A 19,783-nucleotide genomic window follows, 5' to 3' on the forward strand; every position below is an offset into this window, starting at 1 on the left:
GAAGAGGTTGCTCCCCGATTTCCAGTGATTCCAGATTTTCTAGGGTTCCTTGCCATCACACTCACGAATGCTGCCTTGATAAGTCACGCACATCTGGAATTCAGCTCCCTTGTCCGTGTTTGAACAAAGGCTATAATGAGGTTCAGGATTTGAGTGGGCCTGACGGAACTTGAACTGGGCATCATTGAGCAGGTTATTACTGATGAAGTACTGCTGGATAGCACTGTTGACGACACCTTGAATCATTTCACATTTATTCTCCTTAAACGGTAAAGTCACGATAATCTCAAAAGACAATGAAATGACTGATGGGGTTTAAAACCAGAGGATCACCACAGCTCAGGTGGGGGTTTAAGTTGAGAAGACAGGACCTGCAATGGTAATCACAGTCCGAGGCAGCAACTGAGCCCACATCATTGACATCACTCTGCATCACAAACCAGCTGTTCAGCAAACTGATACCCAGATGGGGCAGTAATTAATCAGGATAGGTTTGTTCTTATTTTTAAAAAAAATAATTATAGGACATACCATGAACAATTCTCCACATTGTCAGGTAAATACCTGTACTGGAATAACTTGGCTAAGGGAGCAGCAAGTTCTGGAGCACAAGTCTTCAGTACTGTTGGCAGGGGTTCAGGGCCCTTGGCCCTCAGGGAGCCAGTGCCTCCAAACACTTGATGTCGCTGGAGTGAATCAACTTGGCTGGGGACCACTGAAGGATTCTAGGTGGATCATCCACTTGACACTTGTGGTTGAAAATTGCTGTGAATGCCTCAACCTTGTCTTATGGCACTGAAGTGCAGGGCTCCCTATCACTGGATCTTGGGAAACTGTGAAGCTTCCTCCACGTCTAGTAAGTAGCTTTAATTGTCCACCACCATTTATGACTGGATGTAGCAGTACTTACATCTAATCTAGTCGCATTTTCTACCATTTCTCATTTATCCTGCTTTGCATTTCAGCTATCCCTTTTTGTAGTTTCATTAAGTTGACATCTTAATTTCTCTAAAAAGTTATTTCCCCTACAACCAAATATGCTTCTATTTTCTTTAGTAGCTGGCTAGTGCAACCATTTAGCCCAGAGAAGGATGCAAGAACACAAATAAGTTCTTTATATAAAAAAAACAAGAAACACATGCAACCAGAAGACCAGTTTTATTTCTTTGTGCATTAGCTATGAACTGAGCAATTCCAACTGCATTGCATATAATCACTGGGAATGAGCGACATCACAGGCTGTAACACCACACAGAAGTGAACATCAGGGCTGTTTGCATCCAAAAAAAACATGTTCAGAACACAATGCTGTGGAAGACATTGAAATAATTCACCAACAGAAACTTTTCAATTAACAAACTGATGTTTCAGTATTGGGAAATTGACTTTTTTAAAATAGAACAATACTGAAACAAGCCACTTCAAAAATCAGAGTCGGGAAACTATTGTATTTACACACACTCACAGGTGGCAATGACTCACACTGAACATAATAGACATGAGTCAAGATAAACTATACAGATGGCTCACTTAAAACAACAACCCATGATTGCAAGGAAAATTAATAACTCACTCATGAGAAAAATACATGATTGCAGGTTTTACAATAATTAAAATACTGGTAAGTCAGGCCCTCAGGATTGGAGACAAACCTGCCAAGGCTACAGCAGCATTTAAAATAAAAATAAAAGATGATCAACATCTTAATTCAGCCTGCTTACAATGATCTGGACAGGTTTACGAGTCATCGAATAGGACTCATGGGCTTATTTGGCATCAGATGTCCCTGGGGTAGGGGAAGGAGTGGAAGTAAAACGTTAAAAAAACACTGATGCAGACTGTTACGCAGATTATCCAGCAGGACACACAGAGTATGGAGGGGTGTCAGGGACTGGTGCGACCATCATGTTCATCTGTTAATTCCCACCATGCAAACCCATAAGATGAACTGGATACCTGCGGACCCCAGGAAGGCTCAACGGACCTCATGGCCAGACTCCACAAAGTTGGCAGTAATCCCTTCCTTTTCCTAAAAGGAGCAGAGACAGATGCAGAACTGTGCAACATTTTGAGAATGGAGTCATTAATGCTTCAGGCAAAACAACACCTCACAACCAGGTTTAGAGAATCAACTTTCCAAAATTCATGGAAGACAAATTAACCTTGAACAAGGCTGAATCAGTGATGCCAATCTGATATCACCTGCAGCTGCTGACCCTCCAGAATTGTCCTGGGTCTCCTAGATTTAGAAAGATCATCTCCTGACACCGCAGGGAGGAAAAAAAAAGTTCAACACTTCGTCTCTTTTATTTTGAAAACCACAGTTGGAAAAGAAGAGAGAATGTTCAAGTGACTGCCAAGAAATCAGCCAGAGTAATAAAAAGAGGCTTTTTGCTTTTTCACTGGTCAGAGACATTGCCACACAGCCAATGGGAAAGGGTTGTGAAGGGGAATGGGATGGAAGGAAGGTAATCTGGGATGCTGTACCTCAAATACAATGCTATCCAGAATTAGCTGCAGACTCGTCTCTAATCACTATTCTAGCCTATGAACAATGAGAAAAGAAACCCCCAAGCCAAAAGCAACAACATGAAAAACCCAGATGACTGACTTTGTCACTTTTGATAACATACCAATAAAAATCAAGATCCTCCTGCAATTCTCTATAGTAGATAGGCTCATTTAGCAGTCACCCAACATTCATTTCATTGATTCATTTTTATCTCTCCAGAGGCAGGAGGAATTCTCAAAAATAATGAACCAGTGAAAATAACCCAGTGGACATCCCTTTCCGTACATTACATTAAAAAATAAGAGTAGGATCACCAAAGGGAAAAGTCAGATGCAGTTCAAGGGTATAAAACCATCAGTACATTCAGTTTCCAACTGCTCATTTCTGTCATTGCCCTAATATCATCCAATGAACACAAACTGCATGAATAATCAAGCTTTACATTGGCTGCTTAAGGACCATACATAACTGCATCGCTTACATGATGGCCTCCTGAAGCATTTGGAAGGTCAGCTCAACGACCCCTTAAAAAGCAACACCAGTAATTTTAAAACAAACACAACCTTCTCCCACTTCTAACCTGGATATCACATAATACCTTAGATATGTTTTTTGACTTTCCCATATGCTCAAATTGTCACAACAGAACTTCATGCAATGGAGAAACTAGAGTAAATTGCTGTTTTAATGGTAGAACTGCTTGTTCAAGGACCTGCTGCCCCTTGAGCATTCAAAGCACCATAACCCAGTGCTGGTAAACATGAACCACAGGCTGAATGCTTCACATTTACAATGGCAACTTCTGTTTTTCGGCTGACAAAACACGAGGAAATTGCGCTGGTGCAGGTCTTCCATCTACAAGCTCCAGGAGCCTCCTCCCACCTCTCTGCTCTTTCCTATCCAACTGGTTACTGAACACGCTCAGTAAAGTTTTCTGGGAAAACACTCCTAGCGGTCTTCAGATCTTTGCGCTGAATCCAGTCAATCTCCTTTATGCCCATGAGCCAACCTTCATCCTGTGGACGAAAAGATTACAAATAAACAGTGATGTAACAGTGGCAAAATGTCAGCTCTCTCATCTCAGATGGTGTGGAGTTCAATTTTTGTTCCTCAGTGAGGGTTGTCACGGTAAAGGGGTAATTTGAGACCCCAGGAAAGGCTGCCCCTGACCTTTTGTACTTTTTCCCGCAGGTCCAGGTAAGGGTCTCATGCTCAGTTAAATTTCAATAGTGACAGCCAGAGAGCTAAAGCCAACATTTGGATCCACTATTTATTTCTCATGAGTATGGACCCAGATTGTATCCTATTCATCTCTTTTGAGAGTTTCCCATTTTTCATTCGCTGCTTTATATGGCTGGCTCAGTTTTTCAATTTCTGACCAATGATACCCCCAAGGTATTGGTAGTGGTAGTGGAAATTCAGTAGCATTAATGCCATTGAACTCCAAGATAAAAATGGTGAGCCAAGTATACTCGGAAATTCAAGAACATATCAAGACATCACTGGGTAGCCTTGTGGCTAGACCTGAATTTAGAAGGAACAAGAACATTTTGTAATTCCTTCCATAACCACAGGACTTTAAATGGATGAGAAGTGCTTTTTGGAATCTAGTCACCAACAATGCAGAAGTGTGGCAGCTTATTTACCCATTGGATGGCCCAACAAACAAGACCACATTAAATGTATAATTTGACTGTTCAGTGTTGAAGTGTCAAATATTGCTTTGGTCACCAGGGAAGACTTCACTGCTCTTCGTCAACATAGTGGCTAAGGATCCTTACCAGAGAACAGACACAACATCCATTTAATATCACCTTTCAGGCGAGATATCTGGCAATGCAGCACTTCAGGGTTCAGCAAGTCAACTTAGATTACGCTCAAGTGGGGTTATATACTATTACAATCACATTCCTTGCCAAACACCAATCCAACTGCTCCTTTACTGAAATTTGTAAATACATTTGAACTTATCAAATTGCAAATTTAGGCTTTAAACACATCTTCAGATATAGTTCCCATTTCCTCCACTCCATAGCCATCTCAGCAAGTGAATGACTTTTTATGCTTTGTCCTACAAAAAGCCAAATTCTTAGATCTCACTATTGTAAAGATAGTGAAGGGAATGCAATTCTCTATTTCCATTTGTGAAGCTGAAAATGTTGGAAATACGAAGATCAGGCAGCATTTTTAGCAAGAACAAAAATTAATATTACAGATCAGGATGAAAGGTTGAAAAAAGGTCTCAGACCAGACACATTAATGCTGCTAAGCAGCAGAGGAGCAGGAAAGCTGATGTTTCGGGTCGAGACCCTTCTTTTACGGTTAGCCTGATGTCAGTGGTGGGAAAGATGCTGGAGTCAATTATAAAAGATGAAATTATGACTCATTTGGATAGCAGTAGCAGAGTAGGTCAGAGTCAGCATGGATTTATGAAGGGGAAATTGTGCTTGACTGATCTTCTGGAATTTTTTGAGGATGTATCTATGAAGATGGATAAGGCAGAGCCAGTGGATGTAGTGTACCTGGACTTTCAGAAAGCCTTTGATAAAGTCCCGCATAGGAGATTGGTGAACAAAATTAGGGCACATGGTATTGGGGGCAAAATACTGAATTGGATTGAAAATTGGCTGGCTGACAGGAAGCAAAAAGAGTAGTGATAAACGGGTCCCTTTCGGAATGGCAGGCAGTGACCAGTGGGGTACCACAAGGTTCGGTGCTGGGACCGCAGCTGTTTACGATATACATTAATGATATAGACAAAGGCATTAGAAGTAATATTAGCAAATTTGCTGATGACACAAAGTTGGGTGGCAGTGTGAAATGTGAGGAGGATGTTATTAGAATACAGGGTGACTTGGACAGGCTAGGTGAGTGGACAGATGCACGGCAGATGCAGTTTAATGTGGATAAATGTGTGGTTATCCACTTTGGTGGCAAGAACAGGAAGGCAGATTACTATCTCAATGGAGTCAAGTTAGGTAAAGGGGAAGCACAACGAGATCTACGTGTTCTTGTCAATGAAAGCAAGCATGCAGGTACAGCAGGTAGTGAAGAAAGCTAATGGCATGCTGGCCTTCATCACAAGAGGAATTGAGTATAGGAGCAAAGAGGTCCTTCTGCAGGTGTACAGGGCTCTGGTGAGACCGCACCTGGAGTATTGTGTGCAGTTTTGGTCTCCAAACTTGAGGAAGGACATTCTTGCTATTGAGGGAGTGCAGCGTAGGTTCACAAGGTCAATTCCCGGAATGGCGGGACTATCATATGTTGAAAGATTGGAGCGACTGGGCTTGTATACACAAGTTTAGAAGGATGAGAGGGGATCTGACTGAGACGTATAAGATTATTAAGGGATTGGACGCTGTGGAAGCAGGAAGCATGTTTCCGCTGATGGGTGAGTCCAGGACCAGAGGATCCAGTTTAAAAATAAGGGGTAGGCCATTTAGAACAGAGTTGAGGAAAAACTTCTTCACCCAGAGAGTGGTGGATATATGGAATGCTCTGCCCCAGAAGGCAGTGGAGGCAAAGTCTCTGGATACTTTCAAGAAAGAGATGGATAGAGCTCTTAAAGTTAGTGGAATCAAAGGTTATGGGGATAAGGCAGGAACAGGATACTGATTGTGGATGATCAGCCATCATCATAATGAATGGTGGTGCTGGCTCGAAGGGCCGAATGGCCTACTCCAGCACCTATTGTCTATTGAAACATCAGCTTTCCTGCTCCTCTGATGCTGCTTGGCCTGCTGTGTTCATCCAGCTCTACACCATGTTATCTCAGATTCTCCAGCACTGGCAGTTCCTACTATCTCTACATTAATGCTGCTCCTCTCCACAGATGTTGCCAGGATTGCCGAGTGCTTCCAATGATTTCTGTTTATATCACGGAGAACACATTTGCTTTGGTCTCAAACAGTGTCAATTTTCCGACACTTCATTTCCAATTGATGCACTCAAACCCAGATGGAGGTCCCACCACGGATGCTGTAACATCATTTAGTTGTTGAGAAGTTTACATTTGTAAGGGGAAAAAAACACATTTTTTGATGCCCAGAGTGGCATTATCAACCCATTATCTATCACATTGTTGATTATGGAAGCTTGCAGTATGCAAATTGGTTGTCTTGCTTCCTTTCTGACCATGGTAACTATACTTTCAAATGTAAGTCATTGGTTTTAAAGCACTTTGGGACAAACTGAAGTTGTAAAAGGAAAAATAAGGAGTTACATGAAATAGAAAAATTTCCATCTTTTTCAACTCCACCCTCACTGCAGAACAGTCCACACCTAACTGAAGTCATGAAGCACCTCTGACCACAGTTAAAGTTTATGAACTACTCACCTGTTCTTCTGGGTTTTCATGAGTAACAACAAAAATAACATCGCCTGCTTTAAGGTTTAGCTCGTCAGTGTCTGTTGCATTGTAATCATGGACAGCCCGAACCTGCCACAATAAAATTCATCACAATTCATACAGTTTCAGTTTCATTTTACTCTACAAAACCTTCAGTATCAATTCTTATTGATCCCTGATGCCAATATTTCCTTGGCATGAATTAGCAGCTTCAAGTTGTCTACATTAACGAAAATATCCAAGGTGATCCTTTACACGAAAGATTTAAAAGGAAGGAATTCCAGTGTTTAGGGCCTGAACTGAAGGCACAGCTACTAATAATAGAGCAGAAGGAAGTGGAAATGTACAGACACCAGAACTGCAGCAGCACAGGGATCACAGAGGATTGCAGGGCTAAAGAGATGGGGATCAAGGACACTGGCATTGTGATCTATGTAATGATTTGTTAAATTGAGGTCCTGTCAACCTTAGGCCCTGTGACTTCTACTATCTAGAAAGGATGAGGCTAGTAAATACACCATCCCTTCCAGCCAAGGTGAATGGTACTTCAAGTTGCACCACTAGTCTCGTTTGACTCTCCTAGAAACAAGTTCAGGCAGCAACTCCTGGCATAAACACATTTGGGCTTGTGACAGACTAGCTGAGGAAAAGACAAAGTCAAGGACTGATTTCAGGCCAAGGCTTCACAGTAACACTGCTTATTCGGTAATTCCACAAACTGCTGCACGTGGTAATTATAGATACTCCAGGCTCAGCCATGTAGTGACATTAGGCAAGGGCTATTGACTACTTTGTGAATATGTTCATATGCTCTCCAATCTATTGTCGAATGTAATGTTGCAGTCTTGTTCTATAATGTTCTAACTCCACCCACTCAATGGTATTTATTCTCAATGAGAAGCAGGTCTGTGGCAGTACTGCAAGTTTGCTTTAGGGTCCCAACATCCTTAAACATGCAACTGAATTCTCTATTTGCTTTGCCCAACGTAAATTTCATCACCCTGCAAGTTGCTACACTCCACATCTCTCCTCAACAGTACAGTTGTTGGCTCCAAGTGAGGACAAGCATTATTCACTGCACTGATCCCTGTCCAGGAGGATAGGGCAAAATATAGAAGGGATATATAACTGCAGTGTCTCCCATCCACACTCATTCAAAACAAATAAATGCCCTGCTGAACATGTGACAACTGGTGGATTTGAGTTCTTTTTCAGGTCAAACCTGAATGATAGGAGTAACATTGAAGTAGCTGCTGCTCCCAATGTATTTTGGTACAAAATTAAACTCGACACCCACCTTAAACTGAAATCCAGGGGGCATTTCCATGTCCTCAGCAGGGACTGTGTCATAGACAGCTCCATTGGCCGCTGCTGGAAGTGTCTCTGTTACTACAGCTGGCAAAGCATCCTTAGACTAAATTTAGGGGAAAAAAGAATAGCATTTAGCATTCTGCAAATTTTAACTTATATTTAATGCAAATATAGGCCATTGATAAAAGCACTTCATAGAAGTATTTTATCAAATAAAATTTGACACGGAATTACTTGAACAAACACTGGAAGGGGACGAAGGCTTTGTCTAAAAGTACTAAAGAGCTTCAAGGTTTGCCACGGCTATGGAGGTTTTGGGAGGGAGCTCCAGAGTTTAGGGCCTAGCTACCTAAAGGTATGGCCAAAACTAGAGCACTTAAGTTAGTAAAATGAAGAGGCTGGGCCATGGGGAAAACAGATGATATCTCTGAAGATTACGAGAATAGGAACAGGCAATGCGAAGGATTCTAAACCACAGATGAGAATATTTAAATTGGATCCTGGTCCAGCAATGCCTCACTCTGGTCAGCGAGCAAAGGGGAGTTAGTGAATGAAAACTGAAATCACACAGGTAGTAACATTTGGCATCAAAGTTCGTTTGCCCTCTTGACATTTCAGACAAACATAGCCTTCACCACCACTTCCAGCCAAGTACTTTTCTGGGACTGCTCATTGGTAAGCATCAATTGGGGTCATCTTTTGGGAGAGATGCTGAACTTACACCTACTTTATGTAGAAATCTCATCGCAAATTCTGGAATATCAGGGGGGATTCTCCTCACACATGCTGATCAAGACTGATGGCTCAATCATCAAACCAGCACCAAATCTGATCAACTCAGCTTGCACACAAGTCATTGGATAGTCTCCTGTGCAGAACGGCTACCATAATTATCTACAAAACAATAGCAACTGCACTATAAAGCAATATATTGGGTACAGTGCTCTTGGACGATGTAAAAGGTTCTTATAAGTTTACCATTTCCACATCTCTCAATTCAATTGGGGTCTTAGGGTGCATGAAGATTGAACAAGGCGATATCAAAGTCTGGGGGCTAGATTGTTGAAAAGGCACAGCCACCACTGGAGAACAGAAAAGGAAATGGCAAGTATAGATGCGGCTGGAGTCAGAGAAACACTTGATTTCTCAGAACACTGGCAACTATTCAAAACAGAGAGGATTTGGAGGGTTTTAAATAAAAGCAGTTTGCAAATGAGACACTGGGAGACCAAGAACCAAAACCTTGGACATGTTGCAACCGCTTAAGTTTGGCTTCTGCTGTGTGGTCCCACCAAAAGGTGAGCACAGCTCTAGTTCAATCAGACATCAGCAGATCCACTCTGCTCTCCTGTTTAACCAATTTGTGCATTATTCAAGTCCCAGGGTAGAAGAAAACTCAAAGGTAGCAGCAGAGTGAAACCTGATTCTAGGCAAGATTTAGTTGGCCTGTTCCCAGCTGTTCAGTGGAACATGTGAGAATGACAGACAGAAGACCACCAGCTCAGATGAGTAAGATAGTTTAACCAGCATCTTAGATCAGATTCCCTGAAAACGTAACAGGTTTATTAACTGCTATGAGACAGTACAGAACCAAGATAAGTAGATGGACTCGTGACACAGATCAACCACAATCTAACAGAGGTCTGCAGGCTGAAGTGCCTCCTGTTGCTTTGGTAGAAATTTCTGTCAATATTTCCCTCACCATGGCAAGGTCTGTACCAGTTTCATTTTCCAAACTTTCATTCTTTGGTTCTGGCAGTGCCTCCAACTGAAATTCAGGGAAATATTAATTAGATCAAAGACTGGCATCCAACATTACAAATCGTACAAACAGTATCAAAATGCTTTCATTATTAAGGCATAGTAGAATTCTGGACATTGACTATGCTGGAGGGCCAAACGCTCAAGAGAAGTTCAAATCACAGTTTGGGAATTAAAATTCAACTGATCTAGAATAAAATGTTAGTCTCATGAATACATCGTTGTAAAAATCCAACTAGTTCACTGAGAATCTTCGGGGAGGAAATCTGTTCTCCTTGTTTAGCCTCTCTTATACACAGCAATGTGGCTGACACTTCAGCGCTCAGCAAGCCATACTTGGTATTAAGCCACTATAGAAGAAAACATTATGTACCTACACAATGCAGCAGCTCATCTCCATCAAGGACAATTAGGGAGGCCAGCAGCCACTGATGCTCATGTGCCCAGAACAAGTTTTTTTTTAAAAATGCGTGCTGTTAAATTTAAGTCTACCTGCCCTTCAGGGGATGCTCAAAAAGATCAGTGTGCCAGGGCAGTACAGCGGAATGTCACATTGTCAGCAGTGCTGTCTTTACCATGAGATTTCAGGTGGGAATAATAGCATTGAGATTATAAGTGGAACAGTGGAGTCCACCCTGGTGTCATGACTAATACCTCAGCCAATCACCAAAACATTAATCATGCATCTCATTTTTACTATGCATAAAATGGCTAGTTCCTTACAACATTGCCTCTACTTCAAAAAGATAGGTCACTGAATGCAAAAGCATGCCAGTCCAATGTCCCAAAAAGGGCCAGTATAAACATTTTCTTCCATCTTGTCCATTAAATAGAACGGACAAGTGAAGACAATAAAACTACCAGAGCGCTGCACAGGCATGATGGGCAGACATGCCTCCACCTGTGCTCCAAGATTCATTGCTCAAGTTCACCTGTGACTGTGGACAGGCAAGTTTGCACCTTCCCAACTTGTACTCAGGTACTGGGCTGCAAAGTATCAGTTACTACTTTCAGTGTGAGAGAGGAAAGAATTACATTTCCCTTTACCGGTCCCTTTCTAAACTCTCCAGCCTTGGGAATGTTTGCTAGATGGGAGTCTGCACATGGATGGGTGGGAGGAAGGGGGAGAACCTGTATGATCCTTTGAACTTCGGCCCTCAAAAGTCTGCCTTTGTCAAATGCACCCCATCGGATGGTTGGAATAATTAACCTGCTAACTTATTCACTTTCACTAACTCATCTGGCCCTCAGAATTTGTCCTCTTATTTTCATCTCATCAATCAAAAGGAAGTTGATCAGTGAAGCAAGCTAAGCAACTTTATGCTTTCGTTGCTGAAGTGAGCTATATTTCTGGCCTTAAATTAGTTTCAATTTGATGTTCACAAGGAAAACAATTAAAAACAATTTCAGATGCTACGAAAATCAAGCCAAATGGTCTATGAAAGTCACCAAAATACACCCATACAGTATTAGTTATATAAAATCTTGGCTCCTACAACATCAGAAGCAACTTTATCTTCAGTTTCCTTCTCTGCAACTTCACCAGTGGCACTCACTTGCTCCACTGCCTGCAACAGATAAAATGCAAAATTTTTTTAAAAAATCATAAATGCACTGAAGTCACAAGTCGTGCACAGCACCGACCTTATTTATATGCCAATTTTAACAATGATAACATTTCTAAGGTGTTTTCCAAAGTACCCCAAACCACACAAGGTAATGAAGTGACCAAACGTTTGGTCGAAGAAATTGGTTCAAGAAGCGTCTTAAGGAGGGAGGAAAGAGGTACAGCCCCAAAAACTTACCATTAATCCCTTAATTGAGAGCTTCTTTTGCCTGTTTGCACTAGATCAGCAGCAGTCATATTCCACACTCTGCCATCTTAAATATATTTGCAAGCATAGTGTTAAAATCCACACTTTTGGAAATGTCATAAGGAACTCTTCAGGCCAGGAGAAATGTTCAGCTTAGTTTTGGGAGAAAGATGAAGAAGAATGTCTTGTAGCCTTCACAAAAACTATGGATGAGGTGCTAGAAGACTAGAGGATGGCTAATGTGGTGGCAAGGAAAGGCCAGTGAACCACAGACCGGTGAGCCTTAGGTCAGCGGAGGGTTAGCTGTTGGAGGGTATTCTGATGGACAGGATTCATGTGCATTAGCAAAGGACAGATTAGATATAGTCAGAATGGCTTCGTGTATGGGAAATCGTGTCTCACTGATGTGATTGAGCTTTTTGTGAAGAGGTGACAAGTAAGATTGATAAAGGCAGAGCACTATATGTTGTTTATATGGACTTCAGCAAGGCATCAACAAGGTTCTACACAGACTGGTTAGCAAGGTTAATTCACAGAATCCAATGGGAGATAACCAATTAGATGCAAAATTGGCTTGAAGGTAGGAGACAGAGTGGTGGCAGAGGTTTTGTTTGGACTGGCAGCCTGTGACTAGTGGCGTGCCGCAAGGATCGATTCTACGTCCCGTGCCTTACTTTATTTATATGAACAATTTGGATGTGAATGTAGGAGGTGCAATTAGTAAATTAACAGATGACACCAAAATAGGCAGTGTAGTGGGCAAGATCTCAATGGGTGAATGGACCAAAGGACTGGCAGATGGAGTTTAATTTAGATAAATACGAGGGGTTGCATTTTAGTCAGACAAATCAGGGCCATGACTTTTACACTTAATGTAAGGGCCCTGGGGAGTGCTGCCAAACAAAAAAAACCTTGGGGTGCAGATGCATAGCTCATTGAAAGTGGAGTTGCAGGTAGACAGACTGGTGACGGAAGCATTTGGCATACTTGCATTCATTGGTCAGTGCCTCGAGTATAGGAGTTGGGATGTCATGTTGCAGGTATACAGGACATTAGCTGAGGCCAATTTTGGACTGCTGTGTACAGTTGTGGTCTCCCGGCGATAGGAAAGATTTTTTTTGAACTTGAAAGGGTTCAGAAAAAAATTTACAAGGATGCTGTCAGGATTGGAGGGTTTGAGCAGAATGGGCTGGGGCTTTTTTCCACAGAGGCTGAGGGATGACTTTATACAGGTTTATAAAATCATGAGTGTAAATGGCCAAGGTCTTTCAGTTTACAGGTGAAAATTGAGGCACAGTGCTTCAATTCTAGTTTGAAGAAGTGTCATTTCCAAGTGTGATAGCACTGTCCAAATGAGAAACTTATTTACAGCAATGTTTGAGGTGATGGGAATAGTTTAAAAAACACCAGTGACATTACCAATGTGGGCAATATGAACATCCAGATTAGATGGTACACAAATTTGAGGGATTAACAGTTTTCGATTTTTGTCTAAGAACAGGGGCAGTGTTTTTAAGATCAACAGACCACACCCTATTCCCAAGCCCGCCAGCAAGAAAACCCACCAGACCAAATGTCAACTCAAGCTAAACCGTGACTGGGTGCTGTAGCCTTCTCATCCAAACAGATCTAGCAGAGAGTCCCACCTCACCTGGATCTGTCAGCCATAGGCCAGTTGGGGCTTTCCACCACTAACTTCACCTGTGCTCCACAATTGCTGGAAATTGGGGTATAATTGAGATGCCTCTCACAGCCAAGTCATAAAGCAAAGGTTGCCCTCCTTTCACCTGACCAGGTGGCTATTAAGGTAGGCTGGTGACAAGTAGATTAATAGATTATTGAAGAGCCTTAATTGGTGCCTTCCTGCCCAGAACTTTAATTGCCAAGATGGCAGCTATATACCTGGTGCCACTACTCAATATTTGCGTCTCCATAGGACTTTCCTGGACATTTCTCAGAAAGGGCTAATCCTACCCAGTGTAAATAATTATTCAAGTTTATGCCTGCCAACAGCATGATGCAAAAACCTACCCCTGTTCTGGAATGCTCCAAAGATCAGTCCCAGTACAAAACACCAGAACAGGACCTGCAAATTGTCTCCCTGGCTGAGTGCCACTGTGTTTAAAAACATCATTCTGACTTCAAATCAGACTCCAGGTAGCACTGCGGAGCAGCTGCTGAACAGCCAAAAATAACTGATGAAGGGTCACTTGACTCAAAATAGTCTTTTCTCTTACTAGATGCTCCCAGGTTACAAAAGAAAACACAGAAATTTCCAGTATAGTAACAGGTCCTTCGGCCCTCCAAGCCTAGACTAACATGCTGCCCATCACAACTAAAACCTCCTACCCTTCCGGGGACCATATCCCTCTATTCCCATCCTGTTCATATTTTTGTCAAGATGACCTTTAAAAGTCACTATAGTATCTGCTTCTACTACCTCCCACAGCAGAGAGTTCCAGACACCCACCACCCTCTGTGCAAAAAAAAATTGCCTTTAAACCTTGCTCCTCACACCATAAACACATGGCTCCTAGTAACTGACTGTTCCACTCTGGGGAAAAAGCTTCTGACTGCCCACTCTGTCCATGCCCTTCTTAATCTTGTAGACATCAGTTTGCCTCTCAATGTCCGTCGTTCCAGTGAGAACAACCCAAGTTTCTCTAACCTCTCTTCATAGCTAATGCCCTCCAGCCCAGGGAACATTCTGGTAAATCTTCCCTGTACCCTGTCCAAAGCCACCAGATCCTACAGGTAGAGACAGGACCAGAATTGAACACAATATTCCAAATGTGGCCTCACTAAGGTCCTATAAAGTTGTAACATTGCCTGACCAGCTCAGTTTCTCCATTAACTTGTTTTCATTTGTTTCAAATGTGGAATTCCCTCCCTAAGGGCATTGTGGGTTAACCCACAGGAGGGAGACTGCAGTGGCTCAAGGAGGCAGCTCAACATCACCTTCTCAAGGGCAGCTAAGGACGGGCAACAAATGCTGGCCAGCCAGTGATGCCCACATCCCACAAATGAGGGGAAAAGAATTCCAGCATCTGCAGCTCATCAGCATACAAATAACTCAGTTTAGCAAGTGGCAGTGTGGTAACTCCGTATTCGACATTCTAGTCAGAGCTCCGACAAGTGCAAACCTTTTGCAGGGCAATGAGTAACGTGGACGCTATTGGCAGTGCATAGTTCAGAAAATGTGCATCATCTAATATTACACAGCCAATTATTCACACTTACTTGAGCAGTGGCACCTTCATTCTTGCTAAGCAGGCTGGGCTGGGCTGACCAGTCCACTGCAAAATTGGTCTCACAAAGACTATCACCCATGGCCATTCTAGGAGACTGGTCCACGGAAATGCTGTTAGATGCAGTTTTTTCAGGCTATACCATTCAGTGAGAAAAGATAGAGAAAAGCACAGTCAAAGACAGACAAAGAAAGACAGGCTAGTAGTGAAGAGACCCACATAAAAGAAGAATGGAATGCAAAAACAAAATGGCTTTAGTTTCTACAACAGTTGTTGGTGGTTTATACCAGATCAAAACATCACTCCAATGAATCTCAGTATCAATTTTGTTTTTCAAGAGAACTTGCACCCTACTGAATATTTGTTAGATGTTTTGCTCAGATCACATCAGCTCTTGCTTCACTTTTGCTTAATGCTATCATAAAATATTTCTGGCAAATACACAGTTAGACCCTTCTGCTTTACAATGTCTTCACGAACACCATGATGCAGAACACACCTGCATGTATAGCTTCCCACTTCAGTTAAAAGGAAATGCAATAACTAACAACTGCAAATTGTCAGTGTTAATTACGATTCCACGACAAGTTTTGCAGAACTGAAGAAAAAAAATGGATTGGGGACTTCACCAATTTAGCTCCAACATCCCCACTTTAAAAAAAACACAATCAATCCAACAAAATTAATAACTCATTTGTGTCGTCAACCCTAGCCCCACAGTTACCACAGACTGCAACCCTTCAGATAATTTAGGTCTTTGCTCATGTCTGCAGATTTCAATATATGCAAATTCTACACTTGAAGAATGGTCATCATGACAAAAGGACACCTGCAACAGTCACAACTAAGACAAACTTAATACTGGCAACATCTCATTACAGAATGCAATATTCTGTACCTTGCAAATGATAGTGTAATGTTACATTACTGGATTACTAATCTAGAGGCCTGGATTAATGATCCAAGACACAAGTTCAAATCACACTACGGTAGGTATGGAATTTAAGTTCTGTTAATTAAATGAATCAGGAATGAAGGGGTGCGCAACAGTTAGAGATCTTAAACCATCCAATTGTTGTTGCAACTCTTTTGGTGCACTTGGGCCTTTTGGCAATGGACATCTGCCATCTTTATCCAGTGTTACTGATTGTACCACAGCACCACAGTCGAGTTCTGAAATGACCTGGTAAGTCTCTCAGTTAAAAGACGATAAGAGTGAGCAATAAATGTTGGTCGTGCCATTGAAATGCACAATGCTAAAGTACCAAAGGAGAACCTTATTCACAAACAGTTTTCCAAAAGGTTTTATTCAGTGCAGTTTTAAAGCAACACAACCAGAGCCGAAATGTTTAGATATTACTGGGAAATGTAATTATGTCTAATTTTTATATGATAGTTGTTTCACTAAACAAATGTCTGGGAGAGACATCAAGGGCTCACCGTATAATAATGAGCGTAAACTCCAGCTGATTTCTTCTCCTGTATTCTTCAACTGGGGTTAACTGAAGTCAGTTAGAAGGGAGCTTTTACCGAGATTGGCTGAGTTCATACGTGTGGTTAATGCCAAGACTGTCACATCAGCAATTAACCAGGCACTCTAGGTGCCTTAATACAATGGAGCGCCTCCAAATGTTAAAAGACCTCCATTGCTCTTAACCCATGCAAGGGCCATCAATGCTGTAATACTGGATCAAGCAAATTAACTTAAATGTCCCAAAGAGATTGTCAATAAACACTAGTGCTTTTACCTACTGTGTTCCTCCAGCTCAGAGAAGCAGGTAAGTTGACGTTTCGGGTTTACACCTTTCATCAGGGCCCAAAGAGATTGTTCATTTTTAAATTGAATTTAGTGATTAAAGCAGCCAAAAGGCTCTCAACCACAATCCCACTGGTGCATTACTGTTGGCATCATGAAATATGAAGCACAGAAACATCCCAAATTATCTTCAAACAAAATAAATAAATCATTTCAGCCACGGGAGGTTACCACTAAAAGAATGAATCGCGCTGTCGAAGTAAGGTGATTTCAATCTGACAAACCTGTGAGCAAAAGTGCAAGCAGTACCAGCGTATGCAGATCCTACATGTCTCCTTCTTGTAAGAAATTCTATTAATTTAAACAAATTGGCTAAAGAAATCTATGATATTAAATTTATATCTATACACATATGATATCTATACAAAAAGGAAGTGAAAAGAAGAATGATACAAATCCCCACAACAGCAAAAGACTTCTTTCAGAAAAGAGAAGAAAACTGTAATCCAACTGAAAACCAAATGGACTGCAGATGCTGCAAATCAGAAGCAAAAACAAAAACTGCTGGAAATTCTCAGGTCTGGCAACATCTGGGGAAAGAAATCAGAGTTAATGTTTCGAGTCAAGTGACCCTCCCTCAGTTCTGACCTTCAACTCTGATTTCTCTCCACAGATGCTGCCGGACCTGCTGAGCTTTTCCAGCAATTTCTGTTTTTGTTTCTGCAATCTGATTAGACTGATTGCAAGCAGACCCCATCCATCCCGTAAATGGGACTGATGATAGGATTCTAATGCCCTGCAACATTAATTATTTCTTTCCATAGATGCTTTGAGATCAGTGTATTTCCAACAAGCAGTATTGTGCTTTGGGGATCCAATCCAAGATTGCTTACAGTGGAGGTCCTCAATACTTAGTTTGTTCTCTCAGCATTACATAACTCCAGCAGTGTGTGAAACCACATGTTACAAGTGGTGAGCTGATCCCCAGAGACTCCAATTTTCTGATTTTTTTTTTCTAAAATGCGGTTACATTAGCCATGACGATAATTTTATAACAAGGCAACAGGGCACAATTGGCAAAAGAAAATAACTGGATGTGCAAGTATGAAAGAAACCGTTCTGTGTCAGGATTCTTTAGTCAGCCAGTTAAAGAATTCACATCCTCTTGTCCAATTTGACTGTACAAACACTGAAACAAAGAAGTACAAAGACAACAGTAACAGGACATAACAGACATGTTACAATTTGAAAAGCCATTTGATTTAGGCAAGACAGGTACAGACATAAAAAGTAACATTCATTTATACAAAACACTGGGCTTTAAACGCAAAGCAACTGTGAGCAAGCTGCAGAGAGTCAGAGGTTGAATATAGGAATAGGAAGTCATCTTACAGAAGAAACATCAAACAAGTGCATGCTGGTGAACATTAGGAAAAGCACCTAACCGCTCATTCAAGCCCAGACTCTGTCAGTTGTTCAGAGCAGCACATGGACTATATATAAACACAACTGGGTGGGTAGTGAAACAAGCAAGAATTGTTGAACATGCCAAAAGTTAAGTGTGTTTTAAAAATAGTGATCTATAATGCTTACCTCCCACAAATCCCAAGGTAAAGACTAGCATGTTGAATAAAATACACAAAACATGTGAATTGAGCAGATGTTAGTTACATTGTCTTTAAGAGTACACCTCACCTCAACAAGGACAGGGAGAGCACTTTAAGGATAATCAGTAAACACCCAAGTTAATTAGAGTTAAACAAAAGCTAGCCATTTTGTGTCAGTTGTAAAAACTAAGTTTTGCTTTAAAATATTTATTAATGCAGAAGACAGCTCAATTTTTATGGAATTATACAAGAAAAGGAGACCACTGCACAAATGCTGGCACCAAATCCCAAATTTCTCCTGGTTCAATTTCAAGATATGTGGAAGGGAAAGAAGCTGCAAGAGTTTGAAGGGGTGGGTCCAAGCAGATTGCCCTTTGAAAAAACCAGCGTGGCCTCAATTAAAAAAAATTAGACAGCATTCAAAGAAAGTGCTCAGAAGTGTTAAGACATGGCTCTGGGACAAGTGGAACTTGAACCCACACCCTTCAGCCCAGAGGTATGTACACTACCACAGCACACAAGAGCCCATGGATTTCTTTGATGATATATGATTCCACCTCAATAACACCATTGCTTGGTCCAATTAGCAATCACTCCAAAAAGAAAGTGCTGTAAAAGGGTTTATTAGCAAGTAGAGGAAAGGGCAGCCTGTGCCTACAGCCATTCTAGTCTGAAAGCTAAGCAGACTCAGGCCTGGTTAGTACTGGGGGGGGGGGGAGGAGGGGGGGGGAGAGAGGGGGGGCGGGGAGAGAGAGAGAGAGAGGGGGGGGGGCGGGGAGAGAGAGAGAGAGAGAGGGGGGGGGCGGGGAGAGAGAGAGAGAGAGGGGGGGGGGCGGGGAGAGAGAGAGAGAGAGAGAGGGGGGGGGCGGGGAGAGAGAGAGAGAGAGACGGGGGGCGGGGAGAGAGAGAGAGAGAGAGACGGGGGCGGGGAGAGAGAGAGAGAGAGAGACGGGGCGGGGAGAGAGAGAGAGAGAGAGACGGGGCGGGGAGAGAGAGAGAGAGAGAGACGGGGCGGGGAGAGAGAGAGAGAGAGAGACGGGGCGGGGAGAGAGAGAGAGAGAGAGACGGGGCGGGAGAGAGAGAGAGAGAGACGGGGCGGGGAGAGAGAGAGAGAGAGACGGGGCGGGGAGAGAGAGAGAGAGAGACGGGCGGGGAGAGAGAGAGAGAGAGACGGGGCGGGGAGAGAGAGAGAGACGGGGCGGGGAGAGAGAGAGAGACGGGGCGGGGAGAGAGAGAGACACGGGGCGGGGAGAGAGAGAGACACGGGGCGGGGAGAGAGAGAGACACGGGGCGGGGAGAGAGAGAGACACGGGGCGGGGAGAGAGAGAGAGACGGGGCGGGGAGAGAGAGAGAGACGGGGCGGGGAGAGAGAGAGAGACGGGGCGGGGAGAGAGAGAGAGAGACGGGGCGGGGAGAGAGAGAGAGA

The 19,783-nt window shown here is 42.6% G+C and overlaps 1 protein-coding gene across 9 annotated transcripts in view; it reads right to left on the reverse strand.

The window, feature by feature from the left end:
• Nucleotides 1-1,141: 1,141 nt before the first annotated feature.
• LOC125453965 (myc box-dependent-interacting protein 1) overlaps nt 1,142-19,783 on the reverse strand; it is a 148,994-nt gene continuing 130,352 nt past the window's right edge. For 3 of the 9 annotated variants that reach the window (XM_048534151.2, XM_048534149.2, XM_059647526.1), the window contains 7 exons: nt 18,344-18,367; nt 14,987-15,130; nt 11,429-11,500; nt 9,874-9,939; nt 8,158-8,274; nt 6,849-6,950; nt 1,142-3,528 (listed from right to left, as the gene is read on the reverse strand). In XM_048534151.2, coding sequence (XP_048390108.1) covers nt 3,421-3,528; nt 6,849-6,950; nt 8,158-8,274; nt 9,874-9,939; nt 11,429-11,500; nt 14,987-15,130; nt 18,344-18,367 — 633 coding nt within the window. In that variant the 3' untranslated portion in view covers nt 1,142-3,420. The remainder of the gene's footprint in view (nt 3,529-6,848; nt 6,951-8,157; nt 8,275-9,873; nt 9,940-11,428; nt 11,501-14,986; nt 15,131-18,343; nt 18,368-19,783) is intronic. The other 6 variants (XM_048534150.2, XM_048534155.2, XM_048534152.2 and 3 more) reach the window with 3 other exon arrangements.

The sequence above is a fragment of the Stegostoma tigrinum genome, chromosome 7 (assembly GCF_030684315.1).
Source record: "Stegostoma tigrinum isolate sSteTig4 chromosome 7, sSteTig4.hap1, whole genome shotgun sequence".
NCBI lineage: Eukaryota > Metazoa > Chordata > Chondrichthyes > Orectolobiformes > Stegostomatidae > Stegostoma > Stegostoma tigrinum.